Below are 14170 nucleotides of genomic sequence, written 5' to 3' on the forward strand. Positions count from 1 at the left end.
ACCGGGAATGTAAACAGCTACTTGTTAGCCAAAACAGTGATTCTACAGCTGCGTCAATTCCCGCAGGAAATAGTTAAGCTAATTGTAGTAATATTTTCATTCATCTCTTCAAAGAAAGTTAAATTGACGCACCAAATGAAAAATCTTAAAATCCATGGGGTCTTACAATTATTTAAGAAATGTAAGAGACCAGTTCCATTTGAACAAGGCATCCACATTTTCTGAAATATGTTTAGAATAATGTTATACACAAAGTTCAATAGTAGCACAGAATTGCAACATCAATTGTCAAAGAACACCATACACTTTTTAGACCACTCTAATATCATGCAATATAGTACATGGGATTTGGAAGTTTAAAGGACCTCTCTGCTACAGAAAAACCCGTCAAGTCACTCCACTGATCTCCAGAGTTTCCCCGAATCCTATAACCTTCATCTTCTAACTCCTTTCTTTTCTCAGATTTGTATTGGGTTGCCAGTTTACCTTTATCGGAAGGTCCCCTGTTACATCACAAAGGTTCAGCCACAGTTTTAAGGTGAAGAAAACTTACAATTTGGTAAAATGGAGTACTCTGATTAATGGTAAGAAATGCGGTGATTTGGGAATTAAAAACATCAGGCATCTTCTCTTTTTTTTTTTAATGTAGGTCCTTCATTCAAGATATACTACATGTTGTGGTTAGAAACCTCAGACATCATAATATGAGCTTATTGACGAAGTGCCTATGGAGGTTGAATACATAAGTGAAAGCTTTATGTGTTTGTTTATCAAGAAAAAGTATGATGTTGATTGTTATTGGTGTACCAGATAAGTTCGAACATCTTTTGGCGTATGAACATGAAGGGTATCAGATCACAATAGCCTTTTTTTCAAGGCTGACTGGTTTTAAAGTAGGCAATGTAAGGAAAATCTCATTTTGTTTGGATAACTGGGCTGGTAATGGCTCTTTGAAGGAGTTGTTTCCAGATTTCTTTATTTTGGCAGTAAACAACTATCTTCTTTAGCTGATAGCAAACTTAATGGTATTCAGATAATTACTTTAGAAGGAATTTCAGTGACTGGGAGGTGATTAGGTTTGTTGGAATTTCCGATCTTCTAAACACTTACTAGCAACTATCCAATACTGATGATAGCCTATTATGGAACCCTAACTGCAAAGAAGTTCTAACACTAAGTTCTTGTTACAGGAAGCTAATAAAGGTAGAAAATCTGACAAAACATTGGCCATGACTACAAATTTGGAGATCCAAACCAAAAGGTAGCTTATTTCACATGGATAGTCAGCAAAGTAGCCTGTCTCTCACCAGAGAATTTACAAAACAGAGTTTTGCATTATATAGCAAATGTCTTCTTTGTAGGAGACAAGTACAAACCATCTGTCATTTATTTTTGCATTACCAAGTTACAACTGTGGCAACTTTTCTAAAATATAACCAGTATGCATTGGATTATGCGAGAAACAATAAGTGACTTGTTGAGATGCTGGACCAGAAAAGTAAATAGGAAGCTACTACAGTGGAACTATACCTGCTTGTATATGAGAGAAATTAGAGGTGTTTTGAAGACGGTGCCAAATTCATTCACAAGATGAAGGCTAATTGTATATTTTTGTTTTGTTTTTGGAGTAGATGAGGTTGAATGGATTTTACTTTTAGAATCATTACAAGATTAGTTGGGGCATGCTTTTGGGTTTTGTTTATTATGGCAATCTTATACAGTTTGAGAAGCACACCCTTAGTGCTGGTTCATCGATAAAATTACCTTGCCTTCTCAAAGAAAAACAATTGTTTGAATACCTCAAAATAAGCCGTTCCCAATTGCTGTATCCAGCATGCACCATATTCCTTTCTGTCTTGTTCCTTTGATTTTCAATCCGACCAGTCAACAAGAATATAGTAAATCCTCGTTGTTGTAGCTCCTTGTACAGTTTTAAACTTGCAGGTATAGCAGGAGCATTAGCTTCATTCACCCATTTGTCAAAGGCGATTTCATCGAAGATCTGCGATCTGCATACAGCAGCAAAATGTGATCAACCATAGAACAACACAGCAACAACAAAGAATAAAAAGAATCACAGAGAAAACACATTTGACGGTCAAGTTGATCTTCAGCTAGTGTTGTCAAAGCGAAAGTGCAGAAAAGTAATGTCTACATGAGCTTTAAGCTGAAAAGAACAATTAAGCACGAGTTTTAATGAAGAAAAAAGTGCAAATTAGAAGACTTAAAAAATTATGTCTAATACCAAAAAGAGAAATAACTATTAACAAAAAACAACAATTACATGGACAAAGAAATTAAAAAACCTAAGTTAAGTGAAATACACTACAAAAATGTTTAGAGATCATTTTAAGAATTTTGTTTGTGCAGAGATGCAATTTTAAGTTTTTACTTGGAACTTTTGACTAGTTTCCCATAATAAATTTCTTAGAATCAATAAATATTCATTTATAAGTTTTTCTTCACAATTAGCATATAATCTATGTATTTATTGTTTAGTACTTCCTTCTTCAAGACTTAGCTCATGCGCGACAAGGTACACATTTTAATTACCTTGTGGAATGCAATTCAAGTGCGACAAAGTACACACTTCAATTATCTTGTGGAATGCAATCCAAGTGAAGTGAGACACCCAGACAATGTTGCACATAATTTCAGGGATTGAGTACATTTGAGACAATCTTTTAGCAACAGTGTCTACTAGACTTTGAATACTAAAGCATTAAAAGTCTACCAGAGGCACACTTTCTTCTGTTCTTTTTTTAATAAATCAGGGGAATACTTAACCCATTCTTTGATTTGACAATATTCTTCACCCTCAATTTCTCCAATACTCAGAATCAAGAATGCAGATAAGTCAAATAACAAAACGAGAAGCAGTAAAACAAAGCTACAGTTTTTCTGGTAAGTACCAATCCCATTCCCAGTTTTACCATACACATCTGTTTGAAAATGAATGGCTAAAACAACGGATCCTTTCTGTTGTTGAATTATAGAAATTTTGTGGTAGTACCATATAACTTCTTCAATTTAATTTCGAGATTACGACAACAACATACCCAGTGTAAATCCCACATCAGACTGTATGAAATCTTACTTCTAAAGCATAATAGTTTAAAGGTTAAGTCTTAAAGGAAAACAAACTTATAACTGCTTCAGCAGGTAACAAATTCTTCCATCACTGAATTATTCAGTACCTGCCCAAACCACCGAAACAGTTCCCATAGACATTATTGAATGTATGATCAGAATGCCAACAAACAAGTAAAAATCCACAAAGTGCGATCTATTTTAAATCAGAACATTGAAGTTTGCCCTCCTGTGTCAACCAAACTACACTAAATAAACTAGAATCCTCTCGGATAGCAGTATCACATGTAACTCAAGCTCAAATGGGAAACTGCCTTATGAACATTGAAACAAAGGGGTTACAATTTCAGCATAACTTTGGCTCGAAATCTGGGTTTTGTATAAATATTTACGAAATTGGAATATTTACAAGAGCATTAAGTAATCCTCAACAACTTACACAAATTGTACTATATACTTCTTGCTTAAGAAGTATACCAAGTTTTCCGGGCTTAACTAGCTGTCCCAAGATTGCTTTTAAAAGTTTACCTCGTGTGATGAACACTCTTCCATCCTATGATTGATTTGTCAAAGAGGCATAATGGAGTACTCCTAAAGCTTTCAACAAAATAGAAACTAGGAGAAGTGCCAGGTACAGAAAACGAGTTGAAGTAAGATATAATCCTTGGAAACTTCAAGCATGTCACACTTTAACCAAATGCAAATTACACCTTGATCCTTGATAAAACTAGTCTATTTTCAACATAGAGAGAAGCTTAGGCTTTCAGGCCACTTTTTCAAACCATTATCGTTTTAGGTTCAGAGTAAAAAAAACACTAAACTAATCAAATTATATTCTTATTATAGGATTTAGGAAAATTCAAATAGAAATAAAAACAATAGAAAGTCAAATCTCCGTGCTTCTATTAAAGAACATAATTAGGATATAAGTTCACTACTGTTGCTTTCAACAAGATGAAACTTTGCTAGGATAGCTTCAAGGGACTGCAACTATAACTCTATAAGTTTGCTGATTGCATCAATGGAATGTAATTTTCACCTTGAAGCCCTATCAAGCTTGCCTAAGCAAAGAAATAGTTAATAAGAAAAGCTACTGCATGAAGCTACAAAATAGGACTGCTCAAACTGTTTGAATGACAATGACAGAACTGTGGCTGAGGATTTTACTCATAAAAGAAAACTGTAAATTTGAGAGTCTATAACTAGTGATTGCATAGAAACCAATAGACTGTTCCTTTTGAGTATTTTCTTGAGTATGTTGCGGGTGCTTGTTGCATCATGGCTTGATAAACAAAGGTTAACATGACGATGGAGTGAGATCCAAGTTTTATCACTAGTTTGTTACGGTTAGATTCAGATATGCATACACACAGAACTTTTACAGGATACTTGTAATTTGTTAAGTACAAGCGGATGCTTAACCAAGAGTTGCTAGATTCATCATCACCACAAAAATAAAAGGATGTTTTGTATATTTTGGTACATCTATGACCTAACGATCTACTTCAACATGGCATAATGAAAACATGTAGATCAACAAGTAAATAAATTTTTCCAAGCAAATGAAGATGGGACCTGAAGGGAGAACAAGGAATTATTACTTCTTCACAAGCCAGGTAATCTTTAAAGCAAGCCCAACAAATTGGATATCCAATGCACACAAATATTTACAAGTACCAAAAGAATGTGATAAAACATGAGTATCTCACTGAGGGCCAATTTTATGTATTTATGCAGTAGCCTATCGCAATTTCGCCTAAACTCGCCAATTATATCTAATGACATGGTCACTACAGGATTCCTGATTGTTACTACTATATAGCTGATATTGACGTGACTTAATGGTAAATGCTATCTTTCCCCAAGTCATATATGTATTCCCCAAATAAGCAAGTTTTTAACAAGCTAAATGAGACCAACTGCGGTAAAGCAAAAGCAGAAATTACTCAGAAACAGCAACTGTTCAAAATTATTAACCAAAAGGATTTGAGGAAGAATCATCCAAGACTGTCATTTTGTATAATAAACAGTCCAGAGTAACCAAATGTATGTAATGAAAGAGAAAATTCAGCAAATTAGAAAGAAAGTAATCATTACCCGAAGCCATGTTCCACATAGTAGGGCAAGTTGGAGAGCAGCGTTTCGTCAATATCGAAGACCCAAGCGTCCATTCCATCATTTGAAACGTTAACTGTATTGGCAAACGCGAGTGAGAGGTCAGCCACTGCTGCTGAATCTGAAGAATAACGATCCCCGGTGGTGTAGTCCTGAACGAAGAAAATGCATCTTTGAGGGATCATAGACCATAAACCAGCGTTATTAGTCTCGACAGTGAACCGCCAGCTATCACAGTAGAGAGCATCGTCATTGGGAATTTTGCGGTGGCGAAAGACGCGATTGATGGCAAAAAGGTCTAACAATTGAGGGGAAATTCCGAGAATTGATTGAGAGAATGAGGTAGACATGAAGGTGAAAGAGATGAAGAGAACTGCAATGAAGTTCTGATGAGCGTACGCCATTATAGCAGAAACCTGTTAATGGCGTCGCTTAGCTATGGAAAGTGAATCTGGAGAGAGATTGGAAATGTAAATGGTATGTGAAAATTAAAAGGCTAACATTTTCAAGTTCATTATCTTCTTTCCCACCCATTGCCTCCACCATCACATTCCGTCATTATAATATATCCCACTCTCTTAATCTCATTCCGTCGTTATAATATTTTGGCATAATATATAAACACGATTTTTAATTTCTTTAGTTGATATAAGTATACAATTAAATTTGTATAAAATTAAATAAATATACACATATGTTACATATGACACACTATATAACAATTTGTATCTTTAAATATATTATATCATATTAATTTTATAGAAATTTATATATATGTTTATGTAAACTCAAAATTGAAAATCAATATAATTTTTCCTTAAAAGTCAAATTATCATCGCATTTGTGTATTAATGCCAAATATTTTATTGAATAACATACAAGTACTTAGAAATCTGCACTAATTTTAAGTGTTAGTGTGTAGCTCAATGATATATATTTTAAAAATATAACTCCTACTCCAGTGTATTTGAGTCAGCTCTAACAATAGAACTTGTCTCGTTACAATAACAAAAAACTAAATATAATCCCTCCATAGACCTTATCCTTTTCTTCTGAAAAAAAATAGAGAAACTAATTTGAAAAAGAAGTTTATCTCAAGTAACACAAATTAAGGAATCAATTTTTTTTTTAACTTAAGGGCCCGTTTTGACCATGCAATATGGTATTATGATATGAAATTATGAAATTAAATTGAACATCTGTTTGAATATGCAATATGAAATTTTGTTGTTGTATATTTTCTCATAAACATAAAAATCTCATAAGTTCTAAAACTATTAAAATACCCCCAATTATTTATTTCAATATTATCAAATAAACAAAAAATCATAAAATCGTTTAAATAAATTATTATAAAGTTATTTATTCTCCACTTAAGTAATTATTTCATCAATATATTTGAGTGAATATGGAACACTTTTCACGGCTCTTCAAGATTTTATTACTCAACAATCGTGAAGTTTGAGTTAAAGTGATTATATGTTGGGGTGAGAATAATAAATTTTATGTCTGGTGAGAATAATAAATTTTAAAAAGTAATGATGTGATTATAAATCTTATTTACATGTGAAATAAATGGTTGGTAGATATAAATGTGGGATTATTTTAACAAAATATAAAATTGTGGATCAATTTTTGTATTAAAATAACTCAAACCATAATATGGTTATTCTCATATGATTCCACATCATGGTTTTTGGAGAATATGATATCACATCTCACGATACCGTATCATAAGATAGAATCAGCTTAAAATCACATGTCCAAACTCTGATCCATCTCACGATACCATATTGTGATATTATATGATATCACATAGCCAAACGTCTACTTAATGTAAATAACATATTATCTAAAAGGAAGAAAAAAGAAACAAAAAATAGCCGTTGAAAAAACACATGATAATCAAGAAGTACTCTACATATACATGTTATTGGTCTTCTTTAGACATCTCCCCCTATTTAGAAAGGACAGTTTACAAGGACGAACACTGCATTAAAATGTGGTACAAAAAGAATTGTAAATTGTACATCAAATTGAGTTGTAAAAGTAGGGTTAAAATAGTAAAATCATCTATTTTTCTTTCAAAAGTGCATAACGTGTACTGCTTTATGCAGAAGCACGTGTAGCACTATTCTCACGCTTTTGCTTTACTCTCCCTTCTCTCCCACTTTCTTCTTCTTCCTTCTTTCAACAAAGTAGAATGTTCTCCACATCTATTCTCACGCTTGCTCTGCTGTTTGTCAAATTCTGATATCGTCTTTAATCTCTGTTTCGCCCTCGAATTCCTCTTCGTACCTGTTGTATTACGGTGAGTTTTTTTCTTATGATTTTTCTACTCTTATATATTCATTCTTCTCTGGATTTTTACTGTATGTATCATCAATTGTATCTAATTTACTCATGCATGTTCGAAAATAGAAATAAATACATAGATGACTTTGGACCCTTGATGAACATAGTGCATCCAAAATTTTCACTTTTTCAATAGCCTTGATGCACATAGTTATGGTGTTTCTATTTATTTTGGGGTTAAAACTCAAAAGGTGAAGAAGAGGAAATAGTTGAACGTGCAGATGAAGTTTGGCTTATTTTTGGGGACAAAACAATCGAGTTCAGTCCAAGTTTGCCAGTGTTGTTCTTACTCTAGAGATTAGAGTGGAGGGCAGCGTTAAAGATTGAATCCCTCACTTTATGGATATGCAAATGTTCTGTTAATTGATTATTCTGCTCATGCATGATTTTTTTCTCATTATCTTGTAGTATCAACTATCAAGTTCTTAAATACTAAATTTTTTGGCCAATATAATATTTTTGCAGATAATGGTTGTGGTCACGTGTTTGACGAAATTCCCCAATGAAGGCAATACTTATTTGTTATGAAAATTGATCAGTTTCAACAGCTGGGTTGTCTTGACAGATGTTAATGAAGTTGAACTATCTACTAAGGGTGAGTAGATGTTTATCCTCTTGATATTATTTTTCATTTAGTAGTTCTCTAATAAAATTGATAAATTTTACAACTCTCAGGTGATTCATTGAGCAAGAATTTGAGTTGTCGAATTTTTTGGTGCTGCCATGAAATTAGCAATTATATCGAAGGCTAAAAACTCAGGGTAAGCTTTCATTGTTCATCTTTTTGTTGTACCAACTTTTCGGGAAAAAAATCAGCTACTAATATAGTAATTTGAGGGCTATATGTCTAGGAATAAGAGATGTCTTATTAAATATGACTAAATCTGTTAGCACATTAGAGAGTGAGCAAAAGCTTGAAACAAATTTGAAAATTATTCATTTACTTATTATGTAAACTATTTGGTTAACTAGGAATAAGAGATTTCTTGTTAAATCTAACTAAATCTGTTAACACAATATCACGGGATTTGAAATACAAACAGAATACAATGGACTACCAACTAGAAGCTTATGTGATATAGATGTATTTGGGAGGATGTAATTCAGCTCGAACGAAGTCAGAGGGTATGAATTCCTAAATCCATTTACCTCGACCAGGATCAACTCCTTCTATGCGACATGATTTGTGAGGATTCATATAGCCAACTTCTACTTGTTTGGGGTTGACCATAGTTGTTTTAACTATATTTTATGGCAAGTCCAACTGCAGTTGGCAAGGATGTGAGTATTTGCACATATTGTTGCCTTACTTCTTATTCAAAATTGAGAAATTCGCTCGAAATGGAACCTAGATTGATTTTAAATCCATTTGTGTACTGAACAAGTAATCATACAAATCTATCCTTGAGCTATTTGTTCTTGCGAGGCTAAATCTCAGGTGCTAAGATAGTTGACCTCAACGAACTACTATATTTGTTTGAAATCCCTATTGCTTTAGAGAAACAAGTGTTAATGTACCTGCCGAAGTTTTCTCATTCCTTGTGAGGTAAAACCTTGTCTGCTAGGGTAGTAGATTATTAAGAGATCTTTCTGGAGATAGCCTTGGTGGGAGGTGGCAGGTATCCCGTGGTATTAGTTGAGGTGCGAGAAAGCTGGGCCCGGACATCACGTTTATCTCACACACAAAAAAAGATCTTTCTGGAGAAAGTTCCTTTAGAAATACAAAGAGGCTAAATAGTGATAAGGGTGGCTGTTAAATTGTGTAGGATATTCAATAGTCTCTTTTTGATGGAGGTTCATTTGTCTGAGTTTTACATTATTCAATATGTATTAGTTTTCCCGAGTGTCTTAGCTATCAAGTCGGGGTATGCGTTGACTCTCATTGTGCTGCTCTACTGTTTGAAGCAATGGATACCAGTTGCAAAGGAAAAGTGGTTGGTGATTTCCACTACTGCTGAGCCACATGTACAATTGCTAACTACAAGAGCTCTAGAAATTTACAAGACATCTAAAGGTTCCATAACTCCACATATTCTCAAGGTTCAAGAACTAGCTACTCCTCATGTTCAGGTAGCATTCCCAACTCTGTTTAAGAAAAAACATTTTCCCGATTTTGTCATGCATGTATGAATACATAGTGCTGAGTAAAGTTTTCTGACAGGGAATTAAGAAATTCAGCAAGCCATACATTGATGATGTTGCTGCTGCTGCAAAACCACATGTTGAAAAAGTTCGTGTTGCTGCCAAGCCATATACAGAGGTGGCAGTTCATCATTATGGGAAGTTCCTCGAGTCTGCAACTACATACCATAATCAGGTATCAGAAAGTAATTGAGACATTAACCCCTGAAGTATGATCTCAGGCATATGTTCGATAAGTTTAATAAGACAACTATGGTTTGATTTTTTTTCTTCTAATTTATCTAGTTGAAGTAAATGCCTCTATTAGATTAATGCATATATTGTTTATAGTATTATATTGAATTTTTGGTTCACCATTTGAAAAACGTCGTCTCATATCCTGTGAAGCTTCAAGGCACAGTCAAAGAAACACTGGAGAATCATGACCTTACAAAATCTCTCGCAACAAAGGAGCTGATTTGGTTTGCTGTATGTATCTGTTTGCGTATTTTATTTACTCAGTCCTTTACATCTCCACTTTTTCCTCCAATGAAATTGTTAATTGAATGAAAGTCTAATGGGTATGAATTGACGTAGATGCTTTTATTTTATTGGACCACTATCCATTCTTTATTCGTCGAAAGAGGAGGTTGTGAAACAAGAATGGGCTGCTCTTCGAATTCAGGCTGCCTTTCGTGATTTTCTGGTAATTTGTTTGACTTGGGACACAAAGTTGTTAACTTTTTTGTTATACTTGGTTCAACTTATTAATCCGTGTAGAAGATTGGTAGATAGTTAAGTGTTGTCTTGCTTTTAGTTTTTTCTTTTCATAAGTACTTGAAGCCTCTCGGATCACTACTTTTTGTCCTCCTCCACTGCATCCATACAAAACAAATTTAGAACCTCTTGATTTCATATAGTGTGAGAGGCTTGCTAAAAATGTTTGTACAAACAAGAAAGTCATAACATTAAGCAACCTCAATGCTAAAAGTTGAGTTGTTACTTTTCGAACGATTTCACTTTTATCATTAACAGCTCAAACTTTCTAAATTTACTAACACTAACAATTTTCTCAGGAACCCCTAACAACTCCCTATGCTATAGTTTTGGGAATGATGAAGAAGATCAGCAACTGAAAATGAACAGCAGCATCCTCTACAATCACATGTTGATCTCATATGTCAAAAAAATATTTTGATTTTATTACCTTAGTTAATAGAGATCATCTTGATGTCCAATATCAATTGTACATATATTTTGAATATCTCTAATAATATACAACATATCACATTATCCATCTTCTGCAACAAATTAATACTGATATTTTGACTATTGGGCCCGTGCTTGCCACGGGCCTCCCCCATCTAGTATACATAGATATCTCCTTTGGCACAAATATGGCAAACGGGGCCCACTTCTCTATTGACTTGCACTTGTATTGCTTATACACATATATTACATAGCAAAAAGCATTGGGCCAGTTGAATATTGTCCATTTGCCTTCCATTTGAGGACCAATATTTGTAATTTCTTCATTTTAAATTTTAAATTAATATAACTATTTTACCACAATATTTACATTAATTGACATACAATTGTATATTTTGAAAAATAATTTAGAATAAGTAATTAATGTTGAGAATAAAATATGAAAAGAAAAATTCAAAAACCTTGATATATTAACTATGTAATTTTAAATAAACATCAATTATTAAGATTTAATTATTTATATATTACTTATTTCTATGTTAATTATTCCATATTCTGTTTTACATGAAAATAATATATAAATATTTAGAATTTATACATATATTATATGCACGTTTCTAAATTTAAATTTTCAAAAAAGTCATACTAAATAGGTACATATATTCCTAGGATTTAAATTTAAACTTTTAATTTAGCTGTTCAAAATTATATCATCTTTTAGTATTATTAACTAAGAAATACATTTGCTTATTATTTTTCAATCTTTTTATTCATAAATTTCTTTTGATTTAATTTTAATATTATATTATTAATATTTTAGTAGAAAAACAAATATTATTGTATTTTTAAAATTCACGATTAAAAATTACGAATTTCAAATAATAATTGGACCGGTGCGAAGCACGGCTTCCCTTTTTCTTAGTAGTAATTATATATATATAAATTAAAAAAGAAAATTTGTCTAACCGGAACAAGATAAATTTACTTGGGCATTTTTGTTAAAATTGGGCAAAATGCAACAAATAAAGAAGATTTTATGTAGAATAGGCAGTTTTTTTAATTAAGGAAGAAAAGAAAAAGATAAATTAGGAAAATACAAATCTTTTGTTTCGCTTATTTCTATTATCTTCTATTACTTTTTAAAATCTTTAAAATATTTATTTTTTAATATATTTGAGACGCATATTAATATATCTGAACCGGTATTTAATGTATCAGAATTACATATTAATGTATCCAAGCTAAATATTATGTATCGGAGCTACATATTAATGTATCCGAGTTAGTGTTTAATGTATCCGAGCTACATATTAATATATACGAGACAATATTTAATGTATCCGAGCTTCAATTATTATATCTGTTTTTTTTTTCAATTTTTAAGGAATTAATGTAATTAGAAACTTATTAGGCATAGATTGTAATTTTATATAAAACTATGATATTTATGTAATTAAAAAAAAATCGAGTGATTTGATATCTTTGTGTCAACTAATTATATAAATTATAAACTAAACGTTATGGATAAATGATATCATAACAGGAGAAACTCAAAAAAATAAATGTTTGGAATGTGAAAAGAGTATATATTTAAATGATATCATAAGGAAAGTTGTAGATTTTTGTATTAGAAAAAATAATGTATGCATTAATATTGTGTATTATTAGTATTTTGTTCGGTACTTTTTTTTAATAAAATATTAATTATATACTCTATTGTGTATTAAGGTGTATATTGCTGATACCATGAGTTTCATTAGCATGATTAAAGACTCAATTTCCCCTCAAAACTTTTTTTACATTTTTTTAATTTAATTTTTTATGTAATGGATGCTATTTTTTAATGCATCAAATCAAAACAATGCATAAAAATAATTTAGGCTTAAGTCATATACGGTCCCCTAAAGTTGTTTGCATATTTCATTTAAACACTTTAACTTATCGTTGTACCTATTGAACACCTTATTTGTTCAAAAATAATTCCTATTGAGCACAAATGATGACCTGGCAAAAAAGATGTAATTCACACTCTTTTAAGCGCGTAAAGACATTAAAATTAACTTTTTTTTTCCTTTTCCACTTACACTTAAATTAATGGATAATATAATAACAATAATTAATAAATAAATAAAAAAAAAGAAACATCTTGTGCAGGATGCAACTGTTCATCATCTCTCTCACCCTCTTCAATTCTTCTCGTGTTTTTTTTTCTTATTTTTCTATGATAATAAAATTAAAATCTTAATTATTTAAGCAAAATTTTATCATTTATAATATTCCAGTGAAACAATTGACTATATTTTTTGTAAAACTTCATTATTATTTTTTGTATTGTGATAAATGATTGCTAGTGTGAAGAAGATGAAGACAATGAGTGGAAGGTCTTAATGCTATTAGAATGAAATGTAAATAAAGGATTAGCTTAAATGGACAATAATGATATATTATCGACGATGATAAAAGTGATAAAATTCGATGAAAAAGAATTAAGAAAGGAATGGAGGCGCAGAAGACTGAAAAGGGAATGGAGAAGAAGAAGAAGAAGAAACAACGTGGATCTGATGGTTTACTGGCGGGCAGCGTGAATTAATGGACATGAAAGTAAGTTACAATTATGGCTGGCAGTGGTACCGGAACCGGGAGAACCGGACTGGTAATTATCGGAACCGGTACTGTATGTACCGGTAAAGTTCCGGAACCGGAACCGGACCGGTCCGGGAAACCGGTAAAATTAGTAATGTTCCGTCCCGGTCCGGAAGTGAACCGGTAGTATACCGGACCGGACCGGACCGGTAACCGGGACGAACCGGTATTTAAAAAAAAAAAAATTTAATTGAATCTAATTTTTATTATAATAATTAAGCAATTTAAAAATTTAAATTTCAAACTTTAAAGTTATAAATTTAAATTTTCAAACTTTAAATTCAAACTTTTAAAGTTTGAAAATTTTAAATTCAAATTTTAAAGTTAAATTTAAATTTCTGTCACGACCCAAATCCGGGGCCGCGACTGGCACTCACAGTTTCCCTCCTATGTGAGCGAACCAACCAATCTAACCCTTATCATTTTAACATATATTAACAGAAAATAATGCGGAAGACTTAAACTCATTAAATAAAACAAATCAACATCTATTAATTCCCCAAAATCTGGAAGTCATCATCACAAGAACATCTATCTCAAATTACTAAACTAAGAATGTCTAAGAACAAAAATAACTAAAAAGCTAGTCCATGCCGGAAGTTCAAGGCATCAAGACTTGAAGAAGAAGACCCAGTCC

General features: G+C 32.2%; 2 protein-coding genes across 2 annotated transcripts; one reads left to right on the forward strand and one right to left on the reverse strand.

Annotated features, from left to right (window-relative positions):
• Nucleotides 1-106: 106 nt before the first annotated feature.
• On the reverse strand, nt 107-5761 carry LOC107029080 (acid phosphatase 1-like). The gene is made up of 3 exons (XM_015230383.2): nt 5188-5761; nt 1800-2009; nt 107-503 (listed from the first exon to the last, which is right to left on the reverse strand). Exons 1-3 carry the CDS (start codon nt 5607-5609, stop codon nt 326-328), a joined length of 810 nt encoding a protein of 269 aa, XP_015085869.1. The 5' UTR covers nt 5610-5761; the 3' UTR covers nt 107-325.
• Nucleotides 5762-9333: 3572 nt separating this feature from the next.
• Nucleotides 9334-10349, forward strand: LOC114078334. Its single transcript, XM_027918959.1, has 3 exons — nt 9334-9630; nt 9722-9877; nt 10090-10349. Exons 1-3 carry the CDS (start codon nt 9349-9351, stop codon nt 10249-10251), a joined length of 600 nt encoding a protein of 199 aa, XP_027774760.1. The 5' UTR covers nt 9334-9348; the 3' UTR covers nt 10252-10349.
• Nucleotides 10350-14170: the final 3821 nt, after the last annotated feature.

The sequence above is a fragment of the Solanum pennellii genome, chromosome 8, assembly GCF_001406875.1.
Source record: "Solanum pennellii chromosome 8, SPENNV200".
NCBI lineage: Eukaryota > Viridiplantae > Streptophyta > Magnoliopsida > Solanales > Solanaceae > Solanum > Solanum pennellii.